The 25,546-nt window shown below is 32.8% G+C and overlaps 1 protein-coding gene across 1 annotated transcript; it reads right to left on the bottom strand.

Moving 5' to 3' along the window:
* Positions 1 to 1,439: 1,439 nt before the first annotated feature.
* On the bottom strand, positions 1,440 to 25,085 carry LOC126770483 (E3 ubiquitin-protein ligase RBBP6). Its single transcript, XM_050489875.1, has 17 exons — positions 24,650 to 25,085; positions 24,202 to 24,436; positions 23,001 to 23,112; positions 22,407 to 22,534; positions 22,109 to 22,275; positions 21,842 to 21,932; positions 20,696 to 20,787; positions 20,458 to 20,523; positions 19,542 to 19,591; positions 19,266 to 19,337; positions 18,012 to 18,076; positions 16,590 to 16,679; positions 16,230 to 16,454; positions 15,948 to 16,037; positions 15,547 to 15,729; positions 15,252 to 15,320; positions 1,440 to 4,408 (listed from the first exon to the last, which is right to left on the bottom strand). Exons 1-17 carry the CDS (start codon positions 24,813 to 24,815, stop codon positions 1,624 to 1,626), a joined length of 4,686 nt encoding a protein of 1,561 aa, XP_050345832.1. The 5' UTR covers positions 24,816 to 25,085; the 3' UTR covers positions 1,440 to 1,623.
* Positions 25,086 to 25,546: the final 461 nt, after the last annotated feature.

Below are 25,546 nucleotides of genomic sequence, written 5' to 3'. Positions count from 1 at the left end.
TTAATAAGAAAACCAAATCCTATATTAAATTATGTAAATTTAAGTTATATTTTTAGAAATAAAATACATATTATACTCTTATTATTTTTAATAGTGAGCATAGCATGTTCATATCCCATAAAATATGTTGCATTATCGAAAATAATGTAAGTTAATATTTGTAAGATAAAATAATTCTTTTTATAATATATAGGTCTTTTATGCATTCGCAAATTGTTACCAAGTTTAAACGACTAGAGAGAGTTTAATATTAAACGCGAGACTAGGTTTTCCGAGGCATAAAAGTGAATACACTGCAAACTCCTGGCTGCTCCTCGGAGCGTTATATCAGAAAAACTTTTTATTCGTCTGACCTGATATTTGAAGCAAGGACGTCCAAATTTACAGATTTAAACTTCTATCAAATTAGTTGAGTCAATGTATAACGTTAAAGATGGTGCGCGATTACATAGAAGACTATTATTATAACGTAAAAATTACCGAAGCATTTTCTTTGTTATGAATAATTATTATATCTATTAGTTTTATACAAAATTATTTAACTTAAGATTTTTTAGTAGCGCTATAAGTAGATAGATATTCATATTAATTTAATTAAATATATTTCAAAATAACTCGAAAATCTTGACGTTATTATCAACTTAGTAATGGCTATTCAATAACACAATCGTGTAGCATTAGCCGACGCATATATGACCGTAGGCTTTAAGAAATTTTTTTGTTAGTGTAAAGTTATATTGCATTTATGAAATTAAAATTGCCGTAGGTTTTCTTAAGAGGTATCCTACGGTAGAGATAAACGATTAAGTATACAAGAACATTAGTTTGTCTGAATGTAATTGTGTATATTTGAACAAATGGTAGCTCCATTTGTTAAAGGTAATCTTTCACTAACTATCTAGAGGATTTTAATTACATATCGCAAATCATTACATATATTAGGTACCTACTTTCAAAATATAAGTCACGGTACCCATTCTTAAATATAAAATGCTTCCATCAATTCTTAAAATATATTATACCAATGAAAAGTGAATAAATAAAATATATTTTTAATTTATTTTATTTGCCACTCAGTACTCATACTTATTATAATTAACAACATATTAATTTTAGGCATTTCCCTAAATGCCATTTGCACTTAGTTTTTTCTGCCTCGTTGGTCTAGTGGCTAGATGTAAGGCCGCACAACTGGAGGTCCTAGGTCGGGCCAGACCTGGGAATTGAACCACTAGAATTGAAAGACTAATTTTAATAATACAAAGTATTATATATCCCTCATAGTTATATAAAAAGTATAAATTTCATCCTATATTTATTGTTATTCATGGACCAATATTATAATGATAGTGTTTGTTTTTTTAATATAATAGCGTAAATAGCATTTTAATGAACTACGAATGTTATAGGTGTAAAAATAAAAGAAAACAAATTTTCAATTTTATTGTTTATTTGTTAAATATATGACTATAATAAGAATAATAATGCAGTGCACTAAAACATTATTACCTGAACTTCAGATTTTAGTTTTCTATTTATTTAATAACAAGAATAATTAGGTAATAGTTTGACAGAGACTTGAAAACAAAGTAAATAAAAGAACGCAGTTTTGTTTCAAACAAACTACTTATGTTTATATTTCTTCTTCTTCTTACTTGACTTTTTCTTATGTTTACGCTTCTTCTTCTTTTTTTTGTGATCGTCAGAACTAGAATCGGATTCGCTTTCGCTGTCACTAGCAGCACGTTTCTTCTTTTTCTTGTTTCGCTTTTTCTTCTTCTTTCGCTTGCGAGCATCCGATGACGAAGAAGATGATGATTCTTCTGAATCACTCGATGACTCGCTGTCAGATTCCGGTTTCTTTTTAACATTTGTCAGATCGAGTTTGATAGTCTCATTGTCTAATTTGGCCTTCTTGGATTCACTTACTCCTACAGGAGACTCATCCCTTGAACGTTCACGTTTCTTATTAGACTCCTCTTTCGTCTCATTATCAGATTCCACATTTTCATCATAATCTGGTTCAAAATGGGCTTCATCTAACGTAGATTTTTTTATCTCCCTTTCGAGTAAGTTCTTTGCTTCTAAAGCAGCACGTTCTTCATGACTTCTAGAGTTATTTCTTTCCTGAATAAAACTTTTCTTTTCCTCCTTAGACTTTCCACCATCCCTTTTTTTGAATTCATTGCTACTATTAATTTGATAGTTTTGATCTGATTTAGACCTGTCAATTACATGTCTTCTATCAGATTTTGGTACATCGATTGTACTTAAATGTTCGTGCTTACGAGCTCTATCTTTTTCCACTGTAACTCTTCGGTACGGTACCTGTTCTCGTTTCGGTGTTTTTGATCGAGATTTTACACGTTCTACAGTACTTTGCACAATCCGCGGTTCTCTTGACCTACGAATATCGTCAACTTTTCCACCGAGTCTTTCTTTAATAGATAGCCGAGGAGGCGGCGTTTTAGAAAACCTTTTTTTCTTTTCATTCGCATCTGCGGCTCTATGTTCCTGATCTGTTACGGGCACAGTGATTTGAATATTATTTAAGGAACCTTTTGATTGAATATCATCGCCATATAATTTTAGACGATCGCTACTTATTTTTTTTATTTCAATAGGTCTTAAAGAATTAATAGCTTTAGCGAATATAGCATTTTCAGCACGTTTTAAAACTTCTGACGTCACTTTGCCTCCATCTTCCTCTTCGTCGGGAGATGTTATTTCACCTGGTTCTTTCAACTTTTCTACATTTTCTTCATCCACTTCCCACTTTGATAAAGCTGGTAGAGGTGCTAGCATTTCTTTACCGTGATTTGTTCCTTCAATATCAACCTCTAATTCATCTGTTGCAGCTTGAAGTTCTATGCCATCAAATGGTTCTTCTTTATTATTACTATCATTTGTTTTAGTATCAGCAGATTCTTCAACCTCTTCTGTTTTTACGTAATTTTCAATAATTTCTTTATCGACTGCTTCCGCAGCTTCATCACCATACAGATCGTTTGACACTTTTTCTTTACAGTCAGATTTCTTTTCATCTTTAATATTTTTAAGCTTTTCCTTATCCATTGCCTCTATTTTCGCAACAGCCTGTTGAATAGATTCTGACTTAAGTTCTTCTTTGACACCTGGTTCAGATTTTTCTAGATCATCGTCTTTTTTAGAAATATCCTTTTCTTTCTTTTCTTTTTTATCACGTTTCTTTTTCTTTTCTATATCTTTTTCCTTTTCTCTCTTTTTCTTTTTTCTATCTTTTATTTTTTTATCCTTATCTTTGTGCTCTCGATTCCTATCAGCAGATGACTTATCACGAGTTCTTTCTTCTTTCTTTTCTTTTCTACTATCATGATCACGTGATCGTCCTCTGGAGTCACCGCGTTTACTCTCACGAGGTTCTCGGCCACGCTTAGGTGACAGGCGTACTTTCTTTTCCGGGGATGTCTTATCGTGACCTCGATCTCGTTCTTTATCATTATCTCGACTTCTTTCATAGTCCCGTATCCGATCATCTCGAATTTCCCTACTTTTCTCGTAGCCTGGTCTTTTATCAACTTCTCGTATTCTATCAGGACGATCAGTTGGTTCCCGATTTTCATTAAATCGTTCCCTATCTCGGCCGTCTCTTTCCCTATGTCTATCATTATCCGTGTTAGGGTTACGTCTCGAGCTTCCTCTATTACGGGGATTAGTCCGATATCCCGAACGTAAATCTCTATTTGAATTACTATCATCTCTGTAACTTTCTCTATAATTGGAATCATTAAAAGCAACTGAAGTGGGTTCTCTAGGATCGGCACTAGGAGGTCGAAAGGGTACAGCGTTATCGCGGAAATTATGAGGCATATTTTCACGAAAGTTGCTTTCTCGGTACAAATTATTCCTAAAGTTATTATCTCTGAATAAAGGCTGCGGTCCACCTCTAAAATTACCCTCTCGATATGGAGGTTGAGGTCCAGGTTCGCGATATGGTTGTCCGTCTCTATATGAGGCCGTCCCTTGATCACGATAGGAATGACCCGGTGGCCTAAAATTATCTCGATAACGAGGCGGATGGTCCGGTACATGAACAGGTAATTCATTAGATACTGCGGGGAGACTTGTTACGTCTCTGTACCCGGTTGGACCTTCAACAAATGGAGCTCTATATGGATCTCTGTAATTAGGTGGTGGTATTCTGTCACGCTCAATTGGCCCTGATGGACCGAAGGTTGGCTTTTCAAATGGTGATGGTTCAAACCCTGGAACTGGTGGTTCAACACCTGGGGGTATATCTTCAAATGGCGGACCATCATATCGTCCCCTATATCCTGAAGGAGGTTCATTCGACGGAGGGATGCTACCCAACGGAAGTGGTTTACCGATTGGCGGGTATCCGGGTGGAGCATTATTTCTCGGGGGGTATCTGAAATATGGAGATATAACATGTTTTATTATTATAAATATTTTTATCTGATTGCAGTGAAAAACTTAACCTAAACCTATTTAACCATATTTAAAACAACAAGAAAGTGTAACAAGAAAAGAAATATTTTAACTTAAATCTACTCACGAAACATTTTCTGTTCTGTTTTTCTGTTCCATAACTAGTTTTTAAACAGAAACATTTATTCAAAAATTTTAAACAATTATTTTAGATGATAGAAATAAATCCAATATTTGCCTTACGGAAGGAACCTGATTATAATTACCAGATTCTATATTCAATTACATCAGTGTTTAGAAAATTAGATAACTAGCAAGTAAATTACTCAATACGATCAAAGATAAGTATTTAATGGTTTATTTTAAATATGTCCCTACTGAAAATCATTAAAAATATCTACTGACAAAATAGGGTTTTATGTTTTTGAAGTAATCGTCGAAGCGCCGAATTTATATTGGCGAATATAGTAGGCATAGATGAATTTGACGCTTAATCACATTAATTCACTTATTTTACTATAAGAGAAAATTAAATAAAAAACAAATTCAACTTATTTATTAATATATTTAGAAAGCTCCATTATCTAATAACAATAAAAATATCATAAACTACTGTCAAAATAAAGTCCTTTTATCGTTCGTATCGTTATATTTACTACACAACTAAAACATAATAAGTAAAAGTCTCAACTCCATATACATAAATATTACAAATCCTATGTAATTTACTTTTACTGAATTCAATATCCATATAATATCCATATAATAATAAATAAAATATCCATATAATAATTTTCCACTTAGATTATTAAAAAACACGTACAATACATATTATAAAATACAATAGATTACATTGACCGTGACTTCGGACTTTTTAAAATATTCAATATATTGTCAGTTTTGGGGTGATTGATTATCTGATAGTATGGGTATTTCAGATTATTTTTAAGATAATAACATTATAGACCAATACATGCAGTTGCGATTAGTTTGTTACTAACTCATTATTAACTTAAGTCAAGATAGATGTTTAAAGATAAGAAAAATTGCATAAACTTCAATTTCTTTATCGAAAAGTGAAAATTCTTTAAGTGAATTTGAAAGTCAAGTTTAGAATTATAGCGAAAATGACTTGATAAAATATTTATATAAATTTGCCATAACCAACTATTTTATTTATATCTAAAAAACTATACTAGATGTCCTATTCCAGGAATCGAAGACATAGCCAGTTTCATTCGAACTGGTAACTTACCGTCCACAATTTGAATTAAATGAAAGTAGTAATATTTCAACCTGATAAGGTAAGCGATTTAACCATATACAATATACAAAAGTCGGTACAAAATGGGCGACGGGAATGCTCAAACACCACTGCACTGCTTAATGTTAATACAAGTACGAGTTGAAAGCTATTCATATTTTTTAGAATACAGCTGTAAAGATTCATTAAGCATTTGCGACCAAATTGTTACTCTGGATGAAACAAGTCCATGCAGTGACACAAGCAACTAGGAAAAATTAAATCAAACAATCATTCATTCAATAAGAAAGATGACCAGAGTTAATCGCCTTTCTTTAAAAAAGATACTAAAGATGGTGGATTCAAACACTACTGAGGAGTTCTATGTGCCTAATTTGTGTGTAATATTCATCTCGTATTTATTATTTATTTAAGCAAATAAGTAAAACATCGAGAAAAAAATGCATATGACTAATTAAATTCTGTCGTGTGTATCCAGTCTGTACTGGAGTGGCGTGATCATATAAACTCCAAATGTTTTTTAAGAGCCGAGAAAGCCTTGTGGGACTTTTACGGACTGTTTTTTTACCATAGCCTACTCCAATCGTCGAAGGAGTAAAGATAAACAAACCTTAAAACTGTTCTATGCGATTTGCTAATTACTCTGTTATATTATGCACTACAAACAATTCTTTATTATTACATCTTTAATTAGGGCAAGGAAGCCCTTTTTCGTATAATGTTTTTTTTGTACTTTGGCATACTCTTTATGTTTACATAATTATCTTTTAAGCCAATTTGTTTTAGCATAATTTTCATTCACATAATGTTATTAATATGTGTGGTGGAGTATGGAGTGTAGTTAAGGTGCGCCGGAGGTGATCCTCGGGCCACTCTATAAGCCGCCAATTTCTGTTACATACATATAACAAATTTACAAAACTTACCTTTTCACTAAAATGCTTAGAAAGTTATGCTTAAACATTATCATGATTAGAGAAATTATGATAAAAAAAATATCTTTGAGTAATGTATTTAAAAAAAAAACACTATTTTATTTAACTACTCACATAAATCCACTAGTAAAATGAATAACTTAAAAGTTTCTATAACAACTTTACCGATGTTCGAATGCATGGAGAATATCATGGATTTTATTTAATATTTCGACCAATAATAACATGAGTTTTTTTATTTGTCTTTAATCCTCCTATGATTGAAGTTGGCTATAGGTCGAGTTTTAGATATATAACCGATAGGTCAAGCAACATACATCAACCGACTTATGAGTAGTCAAATCAATAAGTTAATTTATATTTGTTCATTAAAAATATAAAATTAAATATATTTCGCCACTCTTATCACTTATCTTAAAACATAAAACACTTCACAAATATAACACAGTTTTGTCTATATTAATATATAAATTAATATAAATATATGAATAATAAAAGAATATTTAATCCACAGCAATTCAATTTGTTACTAAATACTAAAAAAATATCATTTTTTCGATATGTACCTAACCAAGTAAAAGAAAACACGAAAAAAGCATATTTCAATGTCTTAATTTTTAACTCTTTCGTTCGATATCTTAACAAAGATTAACGAAAAGTGTAAAATTTGTATACCTATGAAATGACGGAGAGTGGAATTAAAATAATTACCTCTTTCTCGAGATAATTAAGAAAGCTAATTAAGAAACTTTTCTAAGCGCTACACATGTCTAAAAATCAGCCTTCTCGGTTCACATGATTAAATACACTACATATAAATTAGAGAGAGATTAATTTCATTTTGTATTATTTACATTTATCAACTCTATAAAAAACATAAGATAAACATAAAAAATGACATACGTGACCTTTGTTCACAGTACAATGAATTCGTACAACTTTATAATTATCATAATATTTAATACAATATAAAAGATTTTCACAATACGTCGATTATCCGTCTCATGTGAACGTGTTTTTGTCGTTACAACAGAATTTATAAAAAGTACGCAAAACACTAATGTTCAGTTCCATTACCAAAACATATATTTTATTTTTACTAAATAAGACACAAAACGGCATTAAATTCTGTTAATCTATGAAACAGTACTCACGTACTGTTTTATAGTATACCAATATGAATGGGTAAAACATTATTATATATGAAATTATAATCATTACAATTTCGAACGTCTATACAAAATGCAAATAAAATATGGAATTTATATTTACACAATACAGTAAATATCCACACAAGTGGAATGTTTGTTATTAAGAAAACGGTCGATTCACTTTTAAATACAAAAGTTTAGACAGCCAATATCTATGTGTACAAACTACGACCATGATGCTAATTGAAAATCAATGAAATAGGAAAAAATCATTTTTATGAAAGTTATAATACAATTATAAGCATAAAAACATCATCAATAATTTACAGAAAACTATTTTAAAACATCATTACAGATTATAACTTAAGAGATATAATTGACAAGAAATTTTTAAAAAATAATAAAAAAAAACACAAAGAAATCTCATTTCAAAAAAACACAACTCAAGATAATAATTTCATAATATTCATTACAAACCGTTACAAATGTTTGTTACGCACGTGTTAGGCATGTATATATAAAAAAGCATTATTATTAAATGTTCTACATTATGTAAAATGTACATGATTCGAAAAGACCATTATACTCTGTCCATTTAGTTAATCAACTTTTATGTAATCTGGAATAGTGTCTAACTGATGACATAAAAGTTAACTTTAAAATGCGTAACAAAAAGATATGTAAGCCTTCCTTAGTATGACTTCGTACATACATTATAATGCCTTAAATGTAACAGTTATACAGTAAATATGGTTAGATGCTATGGTACTTAATAACAGGATCGAATAGTGTATCCGCTGCAAATTAATAAATCAAAAATAATCGTTTTACACATAGGTAAATCAGTCTAAGAACAACCCTTGAAAAATAAATTAAACAATCCTAAATACGTAAATATTTTAAAAGAAAACTAACGGCTTCAAATTGGGGTGAACGACATAAAAAATTAAACGAACAAATAAATATTTAGAAGTTTTATTACAATAAATATGTATTTAAGTAAAATAAACTTAATTATATATTTATTATTAATAGTCATTCAACATGGAACCTTCGCAGCCCCAAATTTTTACAACATAATTAATACGACAAACAAGTTGATATTTTATTTTAACGCTATAATTTGCCATGAAGTGAACAAAGAAGGTAAATTTATATTGTTCTATTTTTAATAATAATAAACACAGCGCATTGAAAAGATCAACAAAAAAAAAACAATTTTTATTCAACAGCCAAAATCGATAATTGCTACTGCCAATTAAAGTGTCATCAATCATCGATAATCAAATTGTTACGTAGCCAGATTATAGGTACGGTAAACATCATCATGGCGTAAAAATGTTTTTAAAAATCATACATAATATTAAAAATGAACCCAATCAGAATTAACAAAAATAATATATATATTTTTAATTAATTATCGTCACAGCATATTGAAATTGATATTAACATAATTTATGGATTATGTTTTATGCCTCAGGTCTCAAACATGCAAACAACTTTAACTATTGAAAAGCGGTTTCGATCACCCGAACGACAACAAAGTGGTATTTTTAAATTAATTTATTTTATTAAGGTGTAGCATAATACGTATGCGCCATAACTTGCGACGTAAAATATCAAAATGTAAATAAATTTATAAAAAAAATATACAAACAATGATAATTACATTTTTAGTAACCATAGTGATTACAAATAATACTTACGAGTACATACGTAAATTATGACATTATTTTGTTAAACAACTTTAAAATCTTAATGTAATTATTACAATTTTGTGTTTATTATGTCTGAATAAAACATAAATAAAAAAGCAGAGAAACACATTTGCTAAACTTTTTTTCTAATATAAGAGAAAAATAAAAAATGAAAGAAACACAGATACATTAAAAATGTAAGTATATAATAGGTATTTTTATAAATATATTTACATTTTTAAAAATGATTTGAAATCACATTTAGACATTCATAGTATAATTACAAACAACAACAATAACATACATAATATATATAGCAATAACATTTGTCTTCAAGTTTTTTGTATACTTCTATATTACAAGATAATCAAATTCACGCTTGTCACGTCAATAGTCTGAATTTAAAGCAGGTGAAGCTGAGGTGAACTTATATAGAAAACATGAAAAAATGATATTGCTATGTTGTCAAAATTTTATACAAATATAACCTAACAATATTTTGTCTATGACGATGTATAAACATGTGGGAAACGGAACGTAAGAATTAGTGAAAGGGACAGAAGTATAGGAGAGGAAGGGATGAGGGACGAGAGAGGATGGCAAGAGAGGGTATATGGCGATAAGAACGTGCCACGAACAAATAACTACGAAATTACATTGTGTTTTACTTTGAGTAATATTACCACTTACATTAAGCATATATTCTATATGATATAACCTGCCGGCTTGTATATTATCAAATATAACGACGATATTTAACCAAACATGAAACTTCAATAAATATCGAATAGTGAAATGATCGATAAAGTTTAGAGACCTGGTTTGATGATACATTAAATATGCATACATTATACGTACACGCATAAAACAGTAAAAACGTTGTTAGCTTTTTTTAATTTGGCATTTAAATGCTAAAGCTAAAAATCTATGTTAGATTTTTCAATAATAAAGCCTGCTGACAGGTGCGGCTCAGTCTAGATAGCTCTTAGTAATTCGCGGTCTAATGGTTTTCTTGTCTTTAATAAGGGACCTTGCGACATGTTTCGGTAAAGATTCTCTTTAACAATTCTGGACAATCAAGCCCTTTAAATGTTGTATAAGGAACAGATATCAATTAAGTCCATGCGATTGGGAAATATGAAAGAGAAGAATATAAAGAGTTTTATGTTGTGGCGTCCCGCCAATTATAAATTAAATTCAAATGAATTAATAATAATATAAATAAATAAAATAAAAATATATTTCAACAAACAAAGTCCGATTATATTTGTAGTAGATAAATACGAAGCGATCATACGACCGCGCGCCTCGCTCATGCGCCACCGCTGTCCTCCTACCCGACAGCTAGCGATCGGCGGCACGAGGCGCGGGGGGAAGATCAGTCAGATCTCGACATCGACGCGCACTACTTTGATTATTATTTTTTACGCTCTCACCCGCTTACGCTTCACTTACTCTCACTACTGTTATCTGTTTATGTATACTTTGACTGTGCTGTGCTGTGCTGTGCTGTGCTGTGCTGTAAGTGCGAACAATAAACTGTAGACTGTTCGTTGTTTTTTTGTTGTTTACGTACCAAGTACTAACCACGCACCGACAACTACAATATAATTATAGATCAGTGTTGTCTTTCTTTATTTTTATTCTTGTAGCTTAAGTGACCTAAGCCTTTATTTTATAGGTGTCATTAATAAATATTCCATATAACGTGGGAACAAAATTGAAGCGTTTTAATTGTTTCATAATATCATTTTCACACATATTAATAGGACCTAATTGCGAATTGTGAGTCGAATTTAAGTTTGCAGGGTCGATCTTTTCGATCCCAATTTGGCTGTATCTTCCAAATGGTCGCGAAATTGAACGACGCCCGAAATGTCAACGCCAAGTATTCTAATACTAGCTTTGATAGCAACCACGGAAGTGTTCTCAAAATGAGAAGATAAACTGAGCGACTACGACGGAAACTGTACTGGCGGTCGTTCCACTTTTGGTGCCCCTCTGGGTACCGTAGGATGACAGTTGAAATAGAGGTGAAGGCCCAGATTAGGTATCTGGGCCTGATTCTGATCGGAAGATGAAGCTTTGGGCAGTACTTTGTCCAACTGGGCCCGAAGCTCATGAATTTTACTGCTGCCTTGGGCAGCCTCCTAACCAACGTGGGAGGGTCGAAATCACCATGCCGGCGCCTATACGTTGGTGTGGTGCGCTCTATGGCACTGTATGGTGCACCCATATGGGTGGACGCTCTCACCGCTCGTTGTAAGACTTCTAAAGACCGCAGAGTCATAGCGGTAACAGCGATACGTGGTTACTGTACAGTGTCGTGGACGGCGGCGCTACTTGTTAGGACTCTAGCCCAACAAGTCCTAAGTCGCAGATGGGGAGGGGACCTGGGGTCTCCATCAGCAGGCCTGGCGACTGTGGAGAAGATCCGCCCCCACTTGAGCCACTGGGTAACAAAAAGAACCGGCACACTCACATTTAAGCTAACGCAGGTGCTCACTGGACATGGGTGTTTCGGTAAGTACTTGCACGGGCAGGAAGCATTACCCTCCTGTCACGAGTTGCACACACGAGATGCGCCACTGGACAGACCGCACCACACCCTGAGGAATGTACTGCGTAGGGACCCCAAAGGCATTCCCTGGCGGCAGCAATCGGTGGAGATCTCTCCCTGTCGAACGTGATCAACGCCATGCGACAGGTGCTGGATGGCGATGGTCTTCTGCGAGAATATTAATTAGAGAAGGAGGCCGTGGAGCGGCAACGTGAGGAGGCGTCGGAGCACCTTCTAAATCTCTTATGAGGCTTTAACTAGGTTTGGAAAGAAATTTTGTTGGTAATCTCAAACTAATAAATATCTCCAGTCTGTGAACATGGTTTTCAGTAAGTGCACAGAGTTCTTAAAAAATACTGCATAAGTGCAGACAAAAACGGGTTTAAAAAGCACTATTTTAACTGGGAACTGGATATACGCTACCTAACGTTAAGTACAGAATATTTTTTTTGTATAAATATTGTTATTTTCTATTAGGCGGTTAATGTACCCGTGTGACCCGTTGGCGTTGTTCAACTGTAAGCGAGATTAAAATTTATAAGCAATTATATAAATATCATATGTGTGTATTAAATTGCGACAAAAAAAGTTTGTTTTTTTGTATTATCGTTTGAAAATAGTTGTTTTGAGTGATATCAAATTAAATAATACAATTTCATCCTGTTCCTAATCTGCACTTCGTAAAAATATATTATTGAATTATTAATATATTATAAACTCTACTCAATACACTTGCAATAAATATACTTTAAATAATTTCTATAATAACCATCGGATAATCGGATGATCGAATATCCTATGGTTTCAATTGTCTGTCCAATTGTCTGATAAAGACCGTGACGATAGCTGGATAAGATCGTTGTGTATTGTTGGACGAAGTATTTGACATGTTCTCACGAACATGTCAAATACTGTAATATGTTTTTTTTTTACAAAAATATGAAGTTTCAAATCGAAGGCAAGCAAGATATTTTTTCCTCGAAAAGAATATTAACCTCTGTACAAAACAAAACTTCTACACCAGCTAGCTCTTCGTCAACGAACTTGAAAGTCGTCACTACAAGCGCAAACTGATCGCCACTTAGACCAACCTACTGTCTGACAACTAAAAATGTCGATATCTAAAGTGGAAGACTATTTTCCAACCACTATAAACTAATTTCGAAGAATATAACAATTTATTTTTTCTTATTCAGAATATACACCTGCCAAAACTTTTTGTAGTTTTTTGGCGAAGATTTACTTGAACATACACATTTAGTGGGACCCAGAGTTGAGTTTACCATTGGTAAGCAATAAAGACTGATAAATTTGAAAAAAATACACTTTAATGATGTAAAAACATAAGCCCAAGTTTCTACATACAAATCTTACTTCATATATCAATAAAATATTAGAATTTTATTTTAAAAAAAACACTAACTAACATTCAAAACACTCCCTATACAAGAATCTTACAGACCATTTTCATTCTCTTCGAATTGATGATCGTATGTATACTTCGACACTGCATAAAAAAAAACGTCTAAATACAAAAATGGGAAAGAGATACAAAACTATAGAGTATATATACCAAATAATATAATCTAATAAATAAATATAATCAAGAAGAAACCAAAGACATCTGATCCGTGACTTGAAATTATACTCTTGAAAGAATGACGAATCGTTGATTTATATAAATATTTCCGAAAAAGTATATATGCTGAGAAAGTTCAGGGTTCAAGGATGCGATCCAATGCGAAAGGCGCACTTTGCGAATGAAACAAATATACGGAAATATACAAAGCATGCCACGGACAGCGGTAACCGGCCGCGGTGGTGCGAACTGCAAATGTTATGCGCAAATCGCTTGAATGAGACGACGAACCAAAATCATTCAGTAGTATTCGCAATTAAATAATGGACATAGAAATTTTTGCATAGGTTTAAGTTTTAATTTTTTATTATTTAATAATTATAAGATTTATAAATTTGTTTTCAATGTCATCATCATGCATATTCAACTCATATGCCACTCGAGAGCTCGTACGGTGGAACCGTAAATTGCGAAATTGTAAAACTGCAACAACAATAATTTATAGATCAATTTAAACTTCCAAGTCGTCGAATGCATCCAATTTTAAAGCATAGTATTGACTGATATCGATATAAAGAAACATGTGATTATTAATAATTAATTAATTGTCAAACAAAATATTAGTGGCAAGAAATTATAGGATTTTAAGTGGCGTGTCATTTCATCATATTATACGATGGGTTTTCAATTATGAGATTACATACAGGCAATATACGATATCAAATTATATTATTTGTTTTCTTATTATTTCAAGTATAATACCCTTATACTACTTTTAAAACTTATAAAACAATTAAATTAATTAACAAAAAAATAGTGTGAGTATTCACGAGAACTGATGTGTAAACAAATGAGCTCATGTACCGATCTCACGCACGTATTAACGCACTTACAATAACAAATCTTACGCTGACGTCATCTGACGGTCAAAATCTTACGCCGACATCAGTACCAAGCGTATACCGAGCACTAAGCTGTTGTTTACACATCAATAAAATCAGTATCACTTTACTTGAATATCACACATATTTATTGAATACACTTTTACGCCCCAAAAGAATACTTAAGAAATATCAATAATATGATATTTTTAATGAACTTTTAATAAATATGTCGATTTTCCAGAGACAATAATGCATACTATAAATATTTAAAAAAGTTATGAATATATTTATGTAATTATTATTTATATATCTTACAGTATTCAGTCTTATAATTTTTAGTTTCATAAAATATATATTAATTAAATTAAATATATCTTATATATTAATATTTCAGGAAGAATCCAGCACAGCCTCGGAGATCACTCGATGTTGATGTTCAAACTTCAGCATCATTCACTTGCTGTACATCACTGGTTAATATTCACCACCCAAATTTTAATGGTGAATATATTATTTACCAACGTTTATTAAAAATGACATAACGAGAATTACAATAGCGAAAATATTATAAATATTCTTGAAAAACCACGTAAATATTAAAGAATAGGAGTCCGCGATTATACCTTTAAAAGCACTGATCTGAAGCACAGGTTCAATCCGTTCGGCAAATTCCTAATTTCAAAGAATAAACGCTTTGTCGTAGGCGCAGATTTAAGGCACGTGGAGACGCTATTTAATCTTTTACAATCGTACCTGGCTCCGAATGGTGGCTCAACACTTCGACGCGGTGGCGACAAAAGTTCATCATATACTCCAGCATATCTGTTAACAATATACATATATTCAGTCATGAATATACCATAATAGTACGGTGTTTGTTAACTTAGCAGTCAAGTCAGTAAAGTATCAAGAAAAACCAATAAAAATCACAAGAGAGTTTAGCAATATATATATTCATCTATAAAAAAATATTTAAAAAACGACACATACGAAAAGAACTTTTTTAGAATAGTCAGTATTCGTGTCTATATCGGTGAGCTTCGTGTACCTGTGCGGCGACAGAGGGCGCGGCGACGAGCGCAAGTCGGGGCGGCGAGGCGAGCGCGCGGGCGAGTGCGGCGCGAGCGGCGCGAGCGGCGGCGGCGGCGCGCGCAGCGGGGAGCGCGCCGGCGAGCGCAGCGGCGAGCGGTAGCGCAGCGGCGAGCGGTGCCGGCGCCGAGGCGACGGAGATCTGCACGTTACGTTCTTTACTTTAACTTTCACTTTAATGCTACAAATATTCGCAACGCATCATTTTTTAAATATGATATTTACGAATACGAATACTTTTTCATAGTTTAATATTCGAGTTCACGTTATTTTCAAATCTATGTATAAGTGTGTACATTTTCACAATGTAGGTCAATTTATCCCTATTTTGTATATATGAAACATGTGTACTAAACATACCGCGTTAATGATAGAGTTCTATCACGAGTCCGGCGTCTTCGAGGTGACCAAGGCGACCGACGCAAGCGCCCCCGAGAAATCGACCTCGATCTAAAATTTATTAAATAATATAACTCATACTGTTAAAAATAAATTATATAAGATAATTTAAAAATCTAGGATTTTTTAATAGTTATAAATAATTCGTAATGTAATGTAAAAATATAAATAGCACAGGACAATCCTTTATGAAATATTTAAAAAAGATACAGTAAAATGATTAAAAAAGCCGAACGGTCTCACCTAGAATATCGGAGCCTGCTCGTAGCACGACTGCGAGGCCGAGCGCGCGGTGAACGCGGAGAGCGCGGCGAGCGGGGAGAGCGCGGGGAGCGCGGGGAGCGAGGAGTGCGCGAGCGAGAAGGGCTGCGGGAGCCAGAGTGTGCGCGTCGGCGCTCTTCCCGCCTCTTCGCTCGCATCTCTTTCTCGCGTATCATTCTATTGAATGCCTCCAGCGGGTCCTCATGCCTACGACGTATTACACTATTAGTACTACATATTTATTTTGCGAAATGCGCTAATAATAATCAAAATTTCATATACTTGAAACATTAAAATGTGTATTTATGTGTAACTAACTTAGTATAACAGATTGCACATTACCCGTTAGGCGAATCCTTAATACCGGGTGGTGGCGGCTGGTAGGGCTCGGGCGGGAAGCGCTCGTACGCACCCGCACGCCCGTACGCAGGACTGCCGGTAAAAAATACTTTTAAAAAAACAATTAAAAACTTCATTACAATTGCTTAATTTTTTATTGATATTCACATTTTTTTGATTAATAAGTAAAGTAACAGGAACATAAGTAAATTAATATGGAATTGTGTTCTTAGAGATAGTTGTTGTTTAGAGTCATATCGGTAGTCTGTGTTAGTGCATCTTCAACAATGTTCTCGTCACCGTCGTCGATATAATATACGAAATTATTTATATGACGCATTATTGCTAACACTTCGTAAAATATACTTTCGTGCAATTGTAGCTTATTCGCCGTACATTTTATGAGGATGACCATCCCGTAATCTAGTGTCTGTGCCTTGTGTAATGTGAGGGTCTTGAAACATTTGCCTTTGCGTATCTTAAGTACACAACGCCACTGTACAGAATTACGATGTAAAGACTCTCCCTATGCTATGTAAACTTCTCTAACGGCGTCCATTGAACATCAGTATATGCACAATAATCCTTGTGAGATGGTGAGCAATAAATTTGAGCGAAGATATTTAAGCTTGGTATGATAGCTGAAGGTGATTAATATCTCCAATGAATTACTGCTGTTGATAATACGAGTTATGTTGTTTTCCACTCTGTCCGCTTGTCCGTTAGGTTAGATCCTATAGTATCCTATTTCTTAAATATTTCTTAGTTTTTATTCTCGTGATGGCTACAATGTCTTCTTTAATGTTAAAACTGTGTACGATAAACATCCGTTTGTCCAAGATATCTACAGCTCATCCCAGTTTTCGAAAAGATCTTGCAATGGTGATCTCTTCCAGCCATATTATTGTTGTTAGGATTGTGAAATGTGATCTTTCTCAAGCACCTCATTTCATCTTCTCGTCCAGGAGTTTTGTGATGGCTCCAGTGGCAGCGCTGCATTATGAGGAATCAACTGTTCCCTTTTTACGACTACTAATGTAGATGTAACTATTATAGATAGTGGCTTTTAGGAGCCCATCATGTTGGTGTATAAGCCTAGGTGTATAGCCTATGAGTACATTGTTCGTTTTCGTAAAATGTAAATATATTTTTTTTTAAATAGGTTGGCATACAGGCAAATGAGTCACCTGATGGTAAGTTATCACCACTGTCCACCACATTGGCTCTGTAAGATCCTTCCCTTCATAGCCAATGCGACATCAAGCTTTGGAACTAAGATGTTCTGTCCCTTGTGCCTGCTACGCTGGCTCACACACCCTTCAAACAGGAACACTAAGTATTTTGTTTGGTGGTTGAATATATAATGAGTGAGCAGTACCCGGTATATAAGCTTTTTTTTTCATTTAATATTTCTATAAAACTTACTTGTTATAATGCGTAGGCGGCGGAACTGCTGGGATGTAAGGAGGCGGTCCGCGATTATACATCACCTAGAATAAAGAATATAATGAACTATAAGAATCGAATTTAAGTAATAGGCTAAATCGGAAACTATAAGAAAGAGAAATAAAATTGTAAGAAGTCTAGGGGCCGATAATTCCCGTTAAGAATAAAAGAAGTTTAAAGAATAAAAATCAATTTAATTATCTCAAATCAAAATAAAGTCATTAGTAATATCAAATTAATATCATTAGAATCTTGAAGAATTGCTAAATTGAAGTGGCAATGAGCAGGTACATCGCTCGCAGAACTGACGGCCGCTGGGGCAGAAAGATTCTCGAGTGGCGACCAAGAAACGGAAGACGCAGCGTGGACAGGCTTTTTAATTCGACGGCCCACCTGACTGAGAAGAGCATAAAAGAAAAAAAAAAAAAAGACTTGTGTGAACGAGGAATTCTGTTAAAAATCATTTTTATTGATCATCTGTATAATAAATATTCTGTTTTGTCATGTGCGTCGTTGTTTATTTATTCCCATTTATATTCCCATATTTTTTCTATTAAACACATAGAGATCCTAACCCTCATAGAGACGACGTATGGAATTACCTTACTATGGATAAGTTGAACTCACTGTTTCCTATTCTTGTTCCTATCTATAATTTTGAAAGCCAATATAAGTTCAAGCTACACGGAAAGAGGGGATGAGGACCCTTATCTTGCCTTATGCACCGGGGCCCTTATCCACCTAGCTACGCCACTGGTAGACGATGATAAATCAAACTAGAATCTTCGTTTTTATTTATATTTTTTTCTCCGCGAGACCCTTTTTCCATTTATTTTATTTGATTTTAGTGTTTTTGTGTTAGTTTGTATTTTTTCCTTATAATTTTATAAACTGTATTTTCGGACACACCGCACGCACTTACTGTTTTTAATACTGTGCTCTCCAGTCTCATTAAAATCGCACAGTCGAGTACTTAAAACGTAGTAAATTTCTCGTCTTACTCCGCAATGAATTATTACCGATCCGCTTTACTTTTACGAATAAGTTATTCATTTTTCAAATTTATTTATTGTGAACTTGACTATATAATTTTATGCGATCTGATTGGTCAGGTCTGAGTGATCAGGGGCTGGCGGACTACGATGACTGACTATTTTCTAAACGCGAATGGACTATAAATTGAAATTTAAATAGCAGAAAATTAAAATGGTCAAAAGTTATTCATGGACTAACTTGTGACGACATCGGATCCCGGCGTTCATCGATAGTCGGTGTACTGGCACGTTGCTCATCGATTCTCGGCATCTAAGTACAATAATATCCATATTAATATACTTAAACACCATAAATGCTTGTCCATTATTTAAGTGTTAATTATAAAATGTCGGTAATTAAGCTTATACCATTCGAAAGATTTTCGCTTCAAAGAGGTACATAAAGAAATAGTCGAATTTAACGAAGTCATTTTCGTACACACAAAGTATTAATAATTAAATCTATAAAACTTACATTTATAGGAGGTCCATCGATACCAGCAAGCTTCAAAGCAGGTGGGGGCCCTGAAACAAATAAACGCAATTACAATCAAAAGTCTCAAATAATTAGCAAACCTTTCGCTCGACACGTGTAGATAATGTTACATCAATATAAAGTAAACCCATCACCAGCATCGATTCATTCTTAAAGCTATTATAAACAATAACATAAAATAATTCGAAATAATCATTTACGAGTGCAGAATACATTATTGACAGTGATAATAATAAAAGCATAAAACTACAGCTCCTTTTATTCAAAACATATTACAATTGATCGAAGTTTAACAGACAATGCAACATCTCGGTCACTACTAACAAACGAAAACGTATAACGTATGAGCTATTTTTAATATACATCCAACATTCAATGATTAGCATGCATAGCTGTGTAGCGGTCGCTACGAGTACCGTAGCGCGCAGGCGCGTGGCGGAGCGCGGTCGCGGGAGGGCCGAGCGGCGCGGGGGGGCCGAGCGGCGCGGGTGGGCCGAGCGGCGCGGGGGGGCCGAGCGACGCGGGGCGGCCGACGGCGCGCGCGGGTGGCGCGTGGTGCGCGTGCGCCGGCGGCACCGTCACCGTGATGTTGTCGTCGGCCGACCCGTCCGAGTCGTCGCGCGGCTCCCTCGCGTCGCCCGAATCTACCACAGGCCACGCATTACACGACTCGCACGAGTTACGCCCGATCGGTTTCGTTCCTGTCATTAATGTTTTCTATTCATTCCTACCGTGAGTTTTGAATACCTCTTCGTTTTATTTACATAGAATGTGTTCGTTTCAAAGTACGTTATACTTAATTGTCTATTTAAATATGTTTTCTAAACTTCAACGTTTTTAAACCTGCAAAAGACAAATGAGAATAGTTGAAAAAAAAATTACATTTAATACTAACCGTTACTTGAGGGAGCTTGTTGCGCTGGTCCATTCGCCGGTTGGACGGGTACAGGAGCCGGTGGTTCTGAAAGTACCAAAACCATTATTATTAAAAATCACAATTCACAATATAATATATCACATCGCTTTAAATTATCCACAACACTATAAAGTGTTTAAAAAAAAAGATTATGAGTGTTTTTTTTTTTATTTAATATGTATTTAAAATACTATAATTAATACATAATATAATTTACCTATAACAGGAGGTGCTGCAGACGGCCTGTGTGGCGCTCGCCTACAGTACCCAGTCTGGTTGCGAAATGCAGACACCGAATTCCTGAGAAACCTGAAAATATGATACAGATTAACAGCTACTATAAATTATATTATCACTAAATGTGATAATTATTCATTTTGTAAATGCACTTCTGACTTTGAAAAAAGGTAAAAAAAAATAAATGTACTAGCAAATTTATATTATAACATATCATTAATAATAATATTAACCAAGTAATTGACCAATAGACAATACATATTTTCTAATTTCAAATTATTAAACATAACTGTCACTTATTTTGATAATTTTATATTAATATATTTATACATGTATAAGTTTTCATCTCATTCATTCATTCTTAGTTTTAAATCAATTAATTTTAAATCAATTTACTTGAACTGATTAATCAGTCGATAAAATTAATTTTTTTTGAGTTTGTATGTCATATATAATCCATTTGTTACATACAATAATAAAAAATGCCTTCATCACATATATGTATGTTTAAAAGTATACTGTTAATATAATTTAAAACTAAGTAATACTTATTTGTAAATTTGTATAATTATTATTATTATTAAAAATTAATTCTATTATGCATTTATCAGTAGTTATTGTCTCTAAATTTTTTATTACGGACAGTAGGTAACAGCAATAAATAAGATCAACATTCTCTTCAGTAGTGTCATTGTATTTGCAAAAACCTCACACAGAATTTTACGCAATTTTTTTTCATTACGTATTTATACATATCTGCTATAACATATATATCTCTATAACAAATATCAGCAGATCGGTCTTCGTCATTTTGATTGTACAAAGAGACAAATGCTACTGGTACCCTGATGAACTCGTAAGGTGTAAGCCGCAACACTAGTCCATTATTATATGACCTAAGTCGTACGAGTGAAATCGGGACGAATGCACTGGTACTGTGAAAGCTCAACTTAATGATGACCAAAATTATAATCTTTATTTTTACAAAATTATAATATAATGAAAGCTTTGGGCAAATACATGTTGGCACCACCACCTCAATTTATATCCTTTACAGATACATATGAGAATTTCTTTTTTTACAAACTTGTCAGTAATATGTAGTATAATTAAAAATATCTGTTACCTGTTAGGTATTAAAGTTGTTGGAGCAATTTCCTTTTCTCGACAATCCGGACATTCATGATCTTCAGACTCTAACAGAGCTCCTCGAATACCTGTAATAAGTTAAACAGAAATCCAAACGTTAATTAGCCCTTAGAATCTATTATTTATAATTCAGCCAAAATAAAAGCAACTATTAAATTACTAATCACCGAGTTACTCTTGTGAAAGTGTGTTGCAAATATAACATATAATAAAGTGCCAAATAGAGTTGAAAAATTTTACAAACATTCATCACAAAAAGAGTTTCCACAGCAGGGAATCATGACAGCATCTGTGAGCAGATCTCTGCAGAGGCTGCATAATAGTTCATCTGGAATAGTTGGCTCAGGAGCAGCTGGTGCATTTGTAGGAGTATCTGCACCTCCTGCATTTTCAGAAGCCAAGTAAGCCTCGCTAGAATAAAAGTAAAAAATTATACAAAAAACAATTAAAGACTATTATATAAATATATATTAATATATACGTTTTATAATATATATGTATTTATTTATATATAACTTCATATAAAATAAAACAAAACTTACTGATCTACAGCTGGGACAGCAAAAGTACCACTTGGAGTCATCATGGCTCCTGGTGCTTTTGGACCATCCACTGGTACCATAAAACTACGGGGTATTCCTGTACTTCTTCTTATCTCTATTGGATCGCCCTTAAAAAATTGAATGTGGGCATTTAATTTTTTACTTATTTGTTATTTTGATTTCAATAATTAGGAGATGTATTAAACAGGAAATGACAAAAAATATTGTAATAGTATATAATTATATAAAAAATAATCAAACACCCATTTTGTTATTAAATTTCAATTTGCATGGTATTTTAAAAAATGATTGTATGAATGTTTATTATACAACATAACAAATAATTATATGTCAGTATAATAAAAGTATTGTTTGGTTATAACTGTTTAGTACAAGGTGTTGACCAATGTTGGTGCAGCATTTTTGTAAGCAATGTATTATTGTTAACATTTTTTTTGTTATTTATGGTACATCATAATATGACTAAAGATTATTCAAAATGTTTTCAGAGAAAATATAGTTTCTCACTAGCAGTACTATAATCATGCTTCAAAAAGACTTATGGATCCATAAATAAGCTAAAATATATCTTACGGAATTTGCAGCTGGACAATCTTTGATCCAATGTCCCTTCTTCTGGCACTTATAACAAATATAATTGGATGGAACAGCTCCTCGTTGGTTCTGTCCTCTAATTTTTTGATAACTAGAACAGAAAAATACAATTTTTTTTTTTTTTTATAGAATAGGAAGGCGGACGAGCATATGGGCCACCTGATGGTAAGTGGTCACCAACGCTCTTAGACATTGGCATTGTAAGAAATAAATAATTAAATACTGGTATACTGGTTTTATAAAAACAATAATCTTAAAAATAATTCATATATTGTATGTTTCACATTTAGTATGTATTTTACACCTACATGTTACAACTATGTTCTTTTCATATTCATCATCAGAGAATAGATTATATGCTTTTGCATATTTGAATATGAATTTGCATATTTACCCATATTTTCCCAGCAGTCATTGGATAGTTTATCTAGTGATAATGCATATTTTCACTATAATTACGATTTTTTTTGCTATATCAATGTAATTGACAGTTAAACCTATTATCCACACGGCACGGTACGGCTAATAGAGCACCCTTAAAAAACAGTGTCTACTGTTTTTGTAGAATTATCACATTTATCAGATTGTTTTTTGATTTAATTAGAGGACTTAATTTGTAACACTCCTTTCAAGCATATTTCATATTATATGCATTTTTTATACATTTTTGCAAGCTTTTTATATTGCATATAATCCAGTCCCTAATCATCATATGTCAATTATATATTATTTCTATTACAAAGCATTTCATGCTTTGTAATTGAAATTATAGTGGAGAACAGAAATTATGTTTTTTTAATTATTTATCATATAGATTTACAACCTTTTTAAACCACAAGAGGAGTAAAGGCAAATTAAAATCTTTGACATGGAATTGATAGATATCATAAGTCGAGATCTTTAATAATCTATGTTGATTATGGATTCACAAAAAAATAGTCAAGGTCAGTGACAAAGCTGTTATTGGAACTTTAGAAGTAAATAAACTTTGCCAACACATACAGACAATTACTTAATATATATTCATAAAGGGCTTGAAACATTACCTCATTATTGATTAAGACATAAATTTAAACTTAACTTATAGTAACAATGCTACATATGTTTTAAATACCAAGCCAATTAAAATACCAATTAATTGTAAATAATCCAACATTATTTATTGTAAAGATCTTCTTACTTGCTGGGATCATAATCAAATGTTGACTGAGTTATCATAGCATTAATTTTATCCTGCTCGCTACCTTCCATGCGAGACAAATCGGCCAATCCCTTGTTAACTGAGACATCTTTTTGAAGTGTAGACTGATTATTGTTTGACCCTTCCCACTGTTTCTTTGGCTGTTGAGAAAGTGGTACTCTGGCCACAAGAAGTGACGTGTTTTTTGGAATTAAAGTATTGTCATCCACATAAACTGCAATATAATTGTAATTTATATAAACAGCACAATATTTCAATATTAGTAATAAAAGCAGTTATGGTATAATAATATGACAAAAGGATTGCTTGGCCTATATTTCAATAATACGTATTAGAAAATTCAATTAGAGTAAGCATTCAAAATAAATTTGTTCAGAAAATATTCCGGGTGTTAAAGCCTTCATTTATGGCATATTTTTTTACCAACCTTCTTTTGTCTGCGCATTAGTTATTTGGAGATCAAAGTCGGAAGTTTTTCCTATGCGCTTTTGCTGTGAAATTGCAGCTTTTAAATCTCCTACTGAAATATGCAGTCCATCAAAAGTAACGGTGTCATAATCCAGTGCACTTTTGAATTTGTAGTGCACAGACATTTCCGTAAACAGCAGTACATTAATATTTTATGTAACATGACAATATACATTCACGTGTTTAAATTGAACTGTGTTAACAAGCTATATGAGCTATATGAGAAGTCCACAGAAATACAAATTTTTGTTTTCTTATTAATCACATAAATAAGATACAATACAAACACTAACACATACTAAAATAAGTATTTGGTTATGTATATTTAATCTCGGGTACTTAATTACAGAAAAAAATCAATATTTCACTGATCCTTTCAAATGCTTGCACCGCCATTTAAATCTTATGTACAACAAGCTATTGCAAGTATTGCATATAATCTTAAATATAGATACAAAATACTGACTACAAAAAGGTCTTATAAAAATAATACTACACTATCAATTTTCATTGCTCATTTTATCCGGGAAAAGTTTTGAAACCTATATTTTTTGTAAATAATACTTAGTTTATAAATGAAAACAAACTATAAAAACATATTATTTTATTGCAGATAATTTATTTGATTTATAGTATTCTTTTGGTATAATTATTCGTTCAAATAATTTCAAGTAAAAGTTGTTGCCGTATGGTAAAATTTGGATACATGGATAATAGTTTGATTAAGTTATTTTTACATTAATTCTTTTGAATCCTCTTTTTTATACAAATATTCTAAAATTCTTTGCATATTTTTCTTTTTTTTATAATTGACTTAAATTGAAAAACTGGCAATATAAAATAACAGGAAGTGTGT

Source organism: Nymphalis io, chromosome 9, assembly GCF_905147045.1.
Source record: "Nymphalis io chromosome 9, ilAglIoxx1.1, whole genome shotgun sequence".
Classification (NCBI taxonomy): Eukaryota; Metazoa; Arthropoda; class Insecta; order Lepidoptera; family Nymphalidae; genus Nymphalis; species Nymphalis io.
This window is presented reverse-complemented; position numbering and strand designations above follow the sequence as displayed.

What these genes read in the sequence shown, in the direction of transcription:
- LOC126770483 (XM_050489875.1), bottom strand. Translation starts at nt 24,815, where the DNA reads ATGTCTGTGCACTACAAATTCAAAAGTGCACTGGATTATGACACCGTT. An exon ending in TAATGCGCAGACAAAAGAAG is followed by an intron (nt 24,437 to 24,649) that starts GTTGGTAAAAAA and finishes ATTATATTGCAG; the next exon opens with TTTATGTGGATGACAATACT. An exon ending in AGCAGGCTCCGATATTCTAG is followed by an intron (nt 16,038 to 16,229) that starts GTGAGACCGTTC and finishes AATAAATTTTAG; the next exon opens with ATCGAGGTCGATTTCTCGGG.